Below are 12,081 nucleotides of genomic sequence, written 5' to 3'. Positions count from 1 at the left end.
CTGCTAATAAGCAATTTTTAAAAACTTTTTAAAGACATAGATTTTATGTTATTCGAATTAAAAACCATGCGTTTGTGTCATAGTAATAGAATTCATGTAAAATAAAAAGGCATGAACAAAGGAGATTTAGTTCTAAGGTTTAGAGTTTCTGACATCATCGTAATTATTTAGTGTTATGGATATTCCCGGGAAACTTTTTGGATGCAGCTGGGGAATTCCTCTTTACTGGATTTGGACATATCCTCCTATTATTCACAGGAGGCGAGTCTTCCTATAAAAGGGCTCCAGCAGGGGCAGTGCTCTGCTGTTCTTGGCTGACTTCACATCAGAACCGTTAGAGCAGAACGAGACAGAAGCAGCAGCGACACACACGAGGAATCCGAGGAATCCGACTCCAAAACAACCGCTTCACAAAACAGTAAGTGCAAGAAGTCTTTCCAAGAACATCCCTGGGCCATGAAACATAGACTATCACTATGAATAGATATGCAAAAAGCCTTCTGATAAAAGACCTGGGCAAGCTCTTATCATATTCAGACTAGTTAAAACCTGGCTTTTCTCTGTGACCTAAGTGATGAAAATCTTAAATTTTGTATTTATTTACTCAAGTCAACTTGTTTGAAATAACAAAGACTGTGGCACTGGAATCCTTTACCTAGAATCTTATGACACTAACGTAAACATCACTGTAGAATGATGTGAGTAACTGGCTACCTAGGATTTCTTTCTATAATTAATTTTGTACTTTTTCCCCCCAGAAAAGCATTTCAAGTCTAATCTTTTGATGAGAAGAACTCTTGAAGTAATGATTGCTTCACAGTTTCTCTCTGCTCTCACTCTTGGTAAGTCAATGTCATTGGTTACCTCAGGGTCCTCAGCACTATTGACATTTCGGACTGGATAATTCTTCCTCTTGGGGGGCCTTTGTGTTTTGGATGTGTAGCAGCATCCCTGGCCTCTCCCCACAATGTGTTATGCCTTGAGCTGGGGGCAATTTACTTTACCTGTTTGCGTCTCAGCTTCCTTACGTGTAAAGTGTTGCTCAGAAATGATCTATTTCCCAGAGGCGTTGTGAGGATTCAGTATCATGGTTCATGTAAAGTGCTCATATAGTGCTTGGTGGTGTATATTCAGTGCTCAACAAAGCTTAGTTATCCTGATTATTATTCTACTGTAAAGTGGGTATTCTGGTAGGTTATGGTGGGTGAATACAGGTAAAGCATCAAGTGGAGGGTTAATCACAAAAGAGACACATGATAAATGGTAGTCTCTCCATCCATACCCCTTCTTACTTTGGAAAAGGTGAAAAAAGGTTGAGTCATCCCAAAGGCCACTGTATGCCAGAAATAAGACAGTAAAAACCCTAGTTAACAGAGTCAAACCATAGCAGGAGTAAACTTTCCCATTCCTCCCACGTTTTCTCCCTTAGCTCTTCTGTTTAAAGAGAGCGGAGCCTGGTCTTACAGTGCCTCCACGAGAAACATGACTTTTGACGAGGCCAGTGCTTATTGTCAGCAAAGGTACACACATCTGGTTGCAATTCAAAACCAGGAAGAGATTAAATACCTCAACTCCATATTCAGCCATTCACCAAGTTACTACTGGATTGGAATCAGAAAGGTCAACAATAAGTGGGTCTGGATAGGGACCCAGAAGCCTCTGACTGAAGAAGCCAAGAACTGGGCTCCAGGTGAACCGAACAATAAGCAAAACAATGAGGACTGTGTGGAGATCTACATCAAAAGAGACAAGGATGCGGGCAAGTGGAATGACGAGAAATGCAGTAAAAAGAAGCTTGCCTTGTGCTACACAGGTAGGGAGCGTGACACAGCAGTGGGAGGTCGCTTCAGTGTGTGGGCATTGTGACAGATTGTTGACAGTATGCAAAAATTGGTCTCTCTTGTGGTAATTTTATGTCCTAAAAGATGTGGTTTTAAAACGTTCTGTTTGATGGAGTGTCTCTTTTTGCTTCTTTGTGTGAATGTAGGCAAGAATGTATTTATATGTGTATATACATACATGCATACATATAGGTTTGTACAAAGTGTGTATACACACATATAATACATATTTTAGTTACTTGTTGTTTATTTGTGGTAGGGAGATATCTTTAGAGTTTGTGATAAAGTGAATTTTCTATTCTTGGTGCCAGTTACAGCTATACCTCTGACATCTGTACATCAGACCTATATGTATGTGTGTGTGTATATATATATATATACGTATATATATACATGCATTCTTGCCTACATTCACCCAAAGAAGCAAAAAGAGATACTTTAACAGTCAAAGTTTAAAATAGTTGAGCCTAAAACTCAGCTTTTGCCTTTGTAAATCACTTCAGTTAAAATCTCTGGCACTCGTATCATTGGTGACATCTCCGTTGCACACAGTTGATCCTAAATTCAAACGAACTCATTATAAGCACAATAACAATCTTCCTCATCATGGATTGTGTTTTCCGCAGCTGCCTGTACCCGTACATCCTGCAGCGGCCACGGTGAATGTGTGGAGACCATCAACAACTACACTTGCCAGTGCCACCCCGGCTTCAGTGGACTCGAGTGTGAGCAAGGTAAGTCTTGGTCTCACCTTTTCCTTCACTTGAGATGGTGGCACCATATGCCATATGGTTGGGAGTTAAGAGCTGAGGCTATGAAGTCAGACCCTCCTGGGTTCAAATCCCAGATTTACCACTTATTAGTTATGGCACCTGGACAAGGTGGTTATTAAACTCTCCGAGTCCCAGGTTTCTCATTGCAAAATGAGGATAATCATAGCACCAACTTCACAGGCTTCTGGTTAAGATGATGCGAACAAATGCAGACGTAAAGTTTTCAGAGTGCTTGGCACATAGAAAGCATTCAGTAGACAGTAGTTACAGTTCTCAGTATTCTTCCCACCTATATAAGGTGAGAGAGGAGCAGAACTGATTTGGTTTCCCTTTTCAGTTGTGACCTGTCAAGCACAAGAAGCCCCCGAGCACGGACACCTGGTTTGCACCCACCCTTTTGGGAACTTCAGTTACAATTCTTCCTGCTCCGTCAGCTGTGAAAAGGGCTACCTCCCGAGCAGTACGGAAGTCATGCAGTGTACTTCCTCCGGAGAGTGGAGTGCTCCTCTTCCAGCCTGCAAGGGTAAATCTCTCTCAGAATGCACAGAACATTCTCTAACTCATCCCTCACTGTCTTAGTTTTTTTTTTTTTATCCCACTTAACATTTTCAAAACCCCAGGGAAAGTTCTTTTTGTTGTTGTTTTTAATTAAACTTGTTCTCTCAGCCAATATATATAGCCAATGTGGTGCCTGCTTGGTTTGAGAGAAGTTTTTATGCTATGTTTGGAATCAGTGTTTCTGAGGCTCTGGTGATTTGTAAGGGAACGCATAAAACAGTGGCACCACACTCTAGAAATCTTATTGACTTTCTCATCTTCTTTCCTTCTTTAACTTCTCTCATACAATGGACTAATTTAAGACCACGATAAGCAAGCAGTCTCAATATCTCGTTTTCTCTCCCAGTCTTCTTTCTAGGCCAGAGACAAAAAAGTTCTTTCCTCCAGGTCCTCCTGGGCTAAAATAAATGAATGTCCTGCATATGTCACTATTGTTTTATCACAATTAGTTATAAATCCTGGTCTAGAATGTTGCTTTGTTTTGCTTTATGTAAAATAGGTCAGAGACCCAATGAAAGATATGATAAAATAGTTGAGAGATCACTCAGGATAGTCAAAGTAAAAATCAATCAGAGAAGGTGAAAACATCAATTAAAAAAAGCATACAAGCTTTATTGTAGGTGTATATGTCCCCAAGAATTAACAAAGGACTTTGGGATCCACCCTTTGAAGGCAGCTTCCTCACTCTGTCATAAACTCCAGTTCAATAGGAAGTGAACATATCATTCTTCTGTGAGTCTCAAGATGCTCTTTCAAATCCCCAGTGGTTGAGTGTGATGCTTTGACAAATCCTGCCAATGGAGTCATGGAATGTTCCCAAGGCCCTGGAGGATTCCCATGGAACACAACCTGTGCCTTTGACTGTGAGGAAGGATTTGAGCTAGTGGGACCCCAGCACCTCCAGTGTACCTCATCTGGGAATTGGGACAACGAGAAGCCGACGTGTAAAGGTAGAGTTGCTCCATGTCAAGATTTACTGCAAACATTCTTTTTCTCAACCTATACTTGAAACGAGCAAGCCTAACGTAAATGGGTACATATGTTACAGCTGTGACATGTGGCGCCATCGGCCATCCTCAGAATGGCTCTGTGAGCTGTAGCCACTCCCCTGCTGGAGAATTCACCTTCAACTCATCCTGTAGCTTCACCTGTGAGGAAGGCTTCATGCTGCAGGGGCCAGCCCAGGTTGAGTGCACTGCACAGGGGCAATGGACACAGCAAATCCCAGTTTGTGAAGGTAAGCCTGGGAGTCTCTCCTTCACACCCTCCCTTTCTTAAAGAGCAGCAATCCTCATTTTTGGGCAGTTAAAATGAAACCAGATACCTACGTTAACTATAGCAATCAGATTTGATGGGCAACGTTTACCTTGTATCTTTGAGTTCATATAAAGGAACCAATGCTTGTCCAGGGAAAGGATTTTTTGTAATAAGAGTGGATGCTTTGCTGGTTTCTCAACTGTGGTGTGCTAATATAACTTTATAGACATTGGCATGGAGTAGGCAGAAATCTTAATCTAAGGGGAAATCACTTGAGAAAATTTAAAAAATAGGATTACGACAACCTAGCAATTCTAAAGCCCTTACCATACCTTTCTTCTGAAATTGCTCATAACTAGCAGTGTTGAGAGTGTTTCAAGTGTGGTGTCAGATATAGAGACACCTTTACGATATAAATAAGCACTAAAATTTAATTCACTTTAAAGCAAGAGCAAGGATATTGAAAACAAGCAGTTTTCACTCTCAGGTACTGGCATTCTAGTAGCTAAATATAGCACAGAACGATTTCCAGTGGCAAAAGCCACACTGCTAAAACAAAATTGCAAAGCAGACAAATTTTATGTGGCTACCTTCTTACCTTCCTTTCTTTTTGGCATCATCCATAAGCATCCAGGACCCATAAGCTGCTCTCTGACTACCTAAAATATTTCTCTTGACTCTAACTTCTTTCACACATCAGAACAGTGCTCAGGAACCACTGGTCCTGTTAAAAGCTGTCCTTTAATTAGTGCCATTGTCAAGGAAGGGATTGAAATTCAAAGAAAACACAGCCATCTTCCCAGTGGTCCAGGGAGTAATGAAGAGTCTTGAGCTCTCTGAGCATCACTCAGTCCAAAATGAACTGGGTTCACTCATCCAATGTCAAGTTCTCTTCAGTTCCACTGCAATATTTTCTGACCGTCATTTTGGTGTCTCAGCTTTACAGTGCAAAGCCCTGTCCAGCCCAGAGAGAGGCTACATGAATTGTCTTCCTAGTGCTTCTGAAAGTTTCCAAAGTGGGTCCAGCTGTGAGTTCTCCTGTGAGCAGGGATTTGTGTTGAAGGGATCCAAAAAGCTCCAATGTGGCCCCACAGGAGAGTGGGACAGTGAGAAGCCCGCATGTGAAGGTACAGTTTTTGTTTTTATCTTAAAATAAGATAAAGAGATTGAAGAGCTAGGGACGTGGTTACCTTGAGAAACCGGTTGCTGCCTGACACCAACATACTTCTAATGTGCTCGCTCTTGTCTTCCAGCTGTGAAGTGCGATGCTGTCCGCCGGCCCCAGGACGGCTTGGTGAGGTGTACCCATTCTCCCACTGGAGAGTTCACCTACAAGTCCTCCTGTGTCTTCAGCTGTGAGAAGGGCTTTGAGTTACGTGGGTCAGCTCAACTGGAGTGCACATCTCAGGGACAGTGGACACAGGAGGTGCCCTCCTGCCAAGGTAGGACTGAATTCAGACTTGAAGGAGTATAGATGAAGTTCCTCAAATGTTGTCGAACCTAGATTGCCCCAAAGGGCTTGATCCTAATTTCCTACGTGGTGAAAACTAAGTAGTGCTTATGAATTACGTTTATGGGTGACTTTTCAGCCAGTTTTAGAAGTTTACCAGCAGATTTTTCTTAACCTCTGCCTGTGTGCCTATCATTTGCAGTGGTACAATGTTCAAGTCTGGCAGTTCCCGGAAAGGTCAACGTGAGCTGCAGTGGGGAGCCTGTGTTTGGCGCCATGTGTACGTTTGTGTGTCCTGAAGGATGGATGCTCAATGGCTCTGCAGCTCTGACGTGTGGTGCCACAGGACACTGGTCTGGGATGCCACCTACCTGTGAAGGTGAAGCATTGACTGATGGTGGTTGTCTCGGGGATTAGAGAGAAGGGGAATTATTTGGCTACAATAACGAACTGTGCATTATGTCCAAACCAGAAAGGTTGCCCAGGTTTAACAAGCTAGTGAATGTTTAATTTTTGGGGAATAGAGAGAAACCAGAATAGATGACATGTTGATGGAATGGGTAGAATTTTGACAATTGGGAAAAGGAGAGCTAGAAGGAAAAGTAGAAGGAAAAGGAAAATGAGTGAGGGAAACTGAGAGAGAGAGCGTGCGGTATTAACCAAGGTGTAGTGTGGTCTGCGAAAGAGCTTGGCGTGTTAGAGTTCTGCCTGGTAGTGGTGGGAGATAAGCTTGCAAAGGTGGTTTGGGGCAGATCACAAAGGCCTGTAATCCCATGTCTCTTCCTCACATATTGAACTGGATGGTTCTTCTGTTTTGTACATTGTAATCAATGTACAGAGAAAAGGGCAAATGGACAGAACAGAAAGACCTTAAGTTCACTTCCTTCTCGTGACCGTCCTTCCCCTCTGTTTCCTTAGCTCCCGCCGAATCCAACGTTCCCTTGGCAGTTGGACTCTCTGCTGCTGGAACCTCCCTCCTGACATTAGCATCATTTCTCTTCTGGCTTCTGAAACGCCTTAGGAAAGGTGAGGGAGTTTATGAATGTACTCCAAAAATGTTTTTGAAAACTACTTTTTTCTCATTGATGAGTCATCTTCTCTCTTGCAGATTTAAATAGTAATTAGAATCTAGTTACTAGATAAACACTAATAAACTGTAATATAATTAAGCAGAAGTCTTAGGGAAAGAGTTTATAGTACAACTCAAAGTGAAAAGAGTTTCAGGAAATAGAGATGTTATTTGTGTGAACACTGACCAACTCCAGGGGATGCCACTCACATTGAATTCTATGGTGCCCCTCGGAGTTGTGGAATGAGGCTGCCGTGATTAGTGCTCCCAGGAAAATGGATAAAATGTTTCCAAAAAATTTATTTGGAATACAGGCTTAAATTTGGGAGGATCTCATAGGGAATATGCAAACACATCTAGCCACACTCATGGTTTGTTTGGCCTACAGAACATTTAAAAATTTTTGAATGAAGTTCTGACGTTTATAAAGTAGGAAATTTCACATAAAATCCAGATTTTGGACTTCTCATGAAAAATTGGAAGATGAATCTGGCAAGCTGAGCCTGTAACTATTTGCTGGCATCAGAAGCTTTTGTGCCTTTGGGATAGGGGTGCACCTTGCCTTTCACCCCAGTTGCTTCTGAGCCCTGTCTGTGCTCTCATTACTACAGGGGCCCTAAAGGCGTTGAGTGTGCAACTCCTATAGAATACAGTCATGTTGTCTCTGAATTTGATATGTCCTTAAAAGTCATTTACTCCAAATTAACGGTTTTCTTTCTCTTGCAGCAAGGAAATTTGTTCCTGCCAGGTAAGTTGCATTCTTGTACAAAGCATGCCATTGAACATTCTATACATTTTTCTCTCTTCATGTTGGAAAATAGTGCTTGACTTAGTGCTCTCATGTATTCCACAGTAGCTGCCAAAGCCTTCAATCAGACGGATCCTACCAAATGCCTTCTGAGTCAATTTAAGCCCAGAGGAATCAGGTAAGACTTGACAATCACATCTGGTTTTGAGAGAAGATAACCTCTCTACATGTACGGTTGCTCCTGAACCCTCCAAGCCTGCCAGTTTCTGGGGGCGGGGAGAATCACTACCTTCTTGGTATTTTATGGAAAATTGTTTTATTTCTTTGTAGGAGAGAAAAGAAACAAAGATCTGGCCTTTACTGAGCCATTTCACATATGAAAGTTAATAATGATAATAGCTAACCCTTATATGGCACTTGCTATGTTCTAGGAACTGTTCTAAGCTAGGAATTCTATGAGATAGAGGCTATTACCATATTTCTTATTATACAGATGAAGAAAATGAGGCACAGAGCAGTTAAGTAACTTGCCTAAAATCTCAAAGCTAGTAAGTGGTACAGCTGGGTTTCACACCCAAGAAGTCTGGTTCTAGAATCTGTGATCTTAACCACTCTGCACTGCTTTGTGAGAATTTGGAAGGGTCAGGTCCCCTCTGAATAGACTTTTTTGAATTAATAGACTTTATTTTTGTTCAGTTTTAAATTTACAGAAAAAGTGAGGAGAAAGTACAGAGTTCCAACATACCCCCACCTCCAATTTCCTCTATTATTAACATCTTGCATTAGTATAGTGTTTTGTTACAATTGATGGGCTAATATTGATACATTAATATTAACTAAAGCCCACCGTTTACATTAGGGTTCACGCTTGGTTTTGTATATTCGGTGGGTTTTGACAAATGTATAATGACAGATCCACCATTATAGTCTTATGCAGAATAGTTTCACTGCCCTAACTGAATGGGATTCTGATGCTCTTATTTGGATTACCCAGCGAGAGTGGGCACAGTGGTCTGCGTTAGAAGATGAATTTTGTTGTTAGAATTAATATGCAGAATCTTAAGTTTCCTGATGGAATGCATTCTAATAGTTGCAGGAACACAGTGCCTTCAGGGAACTCGAGGGATACCCTGAAGATGGCAGAGACAGAGAGCTCTCCTCCAGTCTCTGGCCCTTCTCTCCTACTGAACCCGCCACCTTTACAGCTGGGAACGCGACACCTACGAGGACTTCAATGGACCGAAATCCAGTGGGCAAGGCCAGTCTGCCACCAAAAAGACTCAGTTTTCTCTTTCCTAGTCTCAGGATCCGGAAAGTGCTGGCCACTGGAGGGAAAGGCTACTCTCTTCCAGGCAGAAGTGAAGAGGCCAAGCCTCTGGAATCTCAGAACTCCTTTTCTAACTCTCCCTCGCTTACTGTGAAATCTCCGTGGAGAAACACAAGATTCTGTGGCATTGTTTCTTTCTTTTGTCCCTCACAGCGTTTCAACTGCTGATTACGTAGTTGCTGTTGTGGGGATGAATAATAACTGTCAAGAGTTGAAAGGAAACAAATTGGCCAAAGATATTCTACTACTGACTTGGAAAAAAAAGACAAATTTTTAATGCCCATAGGTGACTGCATGAGAAAGGTTGTTAATGGTGCGAATCCTGCTGAATACTCTGTGGGAGGATCACTAAGCACAGTCTTAATCACTGTTATCCCTGTGGGATTCAGTGCTTTTTGAAGTGTTCTTAGAGATTGTGTTCTTTTTACTTGCACTGAATATAGTTTAAATTATATAATTCTTGATTCAGTACAAGTGTGGTAGGGACTTTAAAATATAGGGGGCCGGCCCAGTGGCATAGCAGTTAAGTTCACGCATTCTGCTTCTGCAGCCCCGGGTTTGCCGGTTCGGATCTTGGGCATGGACATACGCACCGCTCATCAAGCCATGCTTGAGGCGTCCCACATAGAGCAACTAGAAGGATGTACAACTATGACATACAACTATCTACTGGGGCTTTGGGGAGAAAAAAGAAAAAAAAAAGGAGGAAGATTGGCAACAAATGTTAGCTCAGGGCCAATCTTCCTGAAAAAAAAAATATGTGAATGTTAGGACTATGCTAGGGTAAAAGTTACTTATTCTAGATCTTTGTTTACTAACAAATTCTAAAGTTACATCTGTAGTAAATTTATTTCAAAAAAGGGCAAATGCTGTCCCCTAGCAAAGATAATGTTAACCAGTGTAAAGTTGTAAATGGTTTACCACGGTCACTTTTAAAAACATGAGTACTATCAGAAGAGTAAACCTGAATGGCACACACGTGCACACTGTCAGGGACTTTTTCAGAAATAAGTGGTTTCCATGATGAAAAACTTCCATGAGGCAAGATGTTCTAATTTGATAAAAGCATAAGTGCAAACGAAAGAAGGTACAATTTTATGAATGTCTTTGTTGGAAAAACATGTAGAAATATGGATGTGCTTTGCATTCCTACAAAGATGTTTGTCAGACGTGATGTGTCTGACATATAATTCTCATATACTACACAAGATTTAAGTCCATGATAGAAACTCACTGTGTAAAGGATTTGTCCAGTGGATTTTTAAAAACTGAAGATGTCTAATAATTATTCCCTAGTGATTTTCTTCTGTTTGTTAGTGTGTTCTTGAAGAGATCAAAGCTTGTATGAGCTAGTATTCATATTTATTTATAAGGGATTTTAAAATTCCTAAGGAATCTCTCATTATCAGTTGATCACTGGCAATGAGAAATTCCTGGTCAGTAATTGCCAAAGCTGCTCCAGCCTTGTAGGATGACACGAGAATCAAATCTCTCCCACACTTCCATTAACTTAGCACGTGTGGAAAAAGCAAAGTTTCAGAGAAGTGCTGGCTGCGTATTGGCAAAGGCAAAGCCAAAAATAAACAGGTATGATAAGGATCAGAACAGCAGAGGTTTTTAAGGGGCCAAAGAAATTTGCGAAATAAGGGAGAGGGGAAGAAAACAACTATTGTGATCAGGCTCCATATGGAATGAATTATTATTTTCTCTGAAATTATTCAAATGTAAATATTTATATATACTGTATTGGAAATAGCTGTGGGAAATGTAAACGTGCTCTGGGTTTGGGTTTTATAAAGTATTTTAAATTATGATTTAAAATATTTTGTAATTTTCTAAGTATGTATTTATTTAAGCTTATGTCATACCTATTGTATTTGACATGGCACTATAAGTTTGATAATAAACTTGTTTATATTTAGCTCCATGTACGGGCTTTTTCATAAAATTCTATTTTATTTAGATATAACTCACACACCATAAAATTCAGCCTTTTTATGTGTACAATCCAATAGTTTTTGGTATATTCACAAGATCATGCAACCATCACCACTATCTAACTCCAGAACATTTCTATCACCCATAAAAGAAACCCAGTACCCATCAGCAGTCACTCCCCATCTTCCCTCTGCCATCCCCTGGTAACCACTAATCTACTTTTTGCCTTTATGGATTTGCCTATTCTGGACATTTCATATAAACAGAATCATACAATATTAGCATAATGTTTTCAAGATTCATCAATTTTGTAGCATGTATCAGTAGTTCATTCCTTTTTATGGCTGAATAATGCTCTGTTTATGGATATGCCACATTTTCTTTTTCCAATCATAAATTGATGGACATTCAGGTTGCTTCTGCTTTGTGGCTATTGTGAACAATGCTGCTGTGAACATTCATGTACAACTTTTTGAGTAGACTTATGTTTTCAATTCTCTTGGGCATACACCTAGAAGTGCAATTATTGGGTCATGTGGTAAATCCATGTTTCATTTTTTGAGGAACAGCCAAACTGTTTTCCAAAAGGGCTGCACCATTTTACAATCCCACGAGCAACGCATAAGGGTTCCACATTCTGTCCAATACTTGTTATTGTCTGTCCTTTTGATTATCACCATCCTAGTGGGTGTGAAGTGGTATACATATAGGCTCTTGCATCAATAATGTAGTTATCTGAAAAAAAATTAATAATCTAAAAACATTCATCAACATCAGTGAAACAAAGTCCTTATCCTGGAGTCTTTGCCTCATGCCAGTCTCAATTCTAGGTTGCTCAAGTTAACCAACTCACCTTCATCTACTCTCCAGACTCAGTTATTCTTCAGGATTACAGCCAGAGCAGTTTTCCCCCACCCAAAATAGGTGTCTTCTCTCTTTGGGAATAGTGTCAATCCACAAAGCCTGGTGTAAACCAAGCTAACAATAGGAGAATCCTATTGTTATCAAAGAATCTGAATATCTGAAATTTCTAAGAAAACATGGTTTAATTTTTAACCAAAAAATAAAAATTAAAAAATTTTGGTTACCCAAGCTAAAAAAATTGCGGGTCTAACACTGT

The 12,081-nt window shown here is 40.6% G+C and overlaps 1 protein-coding gene across 1 annotated transcript; it reads left to right on the top strand.

Annotated features, from left to right (window-relative positions):
- The first annotated feature begins 359 nt into the window (after positions 1-359).
- On the top strand, positions 360-9,188 carry SELE (selectin E). The gene is made up of 14 exons (XM_004425058.3): positions 360-418; positions 759-842; positions 1,430-1,813; positions 2,468-2,575; positions 2,952-3,137; positions 3,937-4,122; positions 4,221-4,409; positions 5,368-5,556; positions 5,683-5,871; positions 6,082-6,258; positions 6,798-6,905; positions 7,675-7,696; positions 7,802-7,874; positions 8,787-9,188. The coding sequence occupies exons 2-13, from the start codon at positions 785-787 to the stop codon at positions 7,857-7,859; spliced, it is 1,854 nt and encodes a 617-aa protein (XP_004425115.1). The 5' UTR covers positions 360-418; positions 759-784; the 3' UTR covers positions 7,860-7,874; positions 8,787-9,188.
- Positions 9,189-12,081: the final 2,893 nt, after the last annotated feature.

The sequence above is a fragment of the Ceratotherium simum genome, chromosome 2, assembly GCF_057802395.1.
Source record: "Ceratotherium simum simum isolate JZ-2026a chromosome 2, ASM5780239v1, whole genome shotgun sequence".
Taxonomy (NCBI): Eukaryota; Metazoa; Chordata; class Mammalia; order Perissodactyla; family Rhinocerotidae; genus Ceratotherium; species Ceratotherium simum.
The sequence above is the reverse complement of the archived record's forward strand: the minus strand, read 5'-3'. Positions and strand labels throughout refer to the sequence as shown.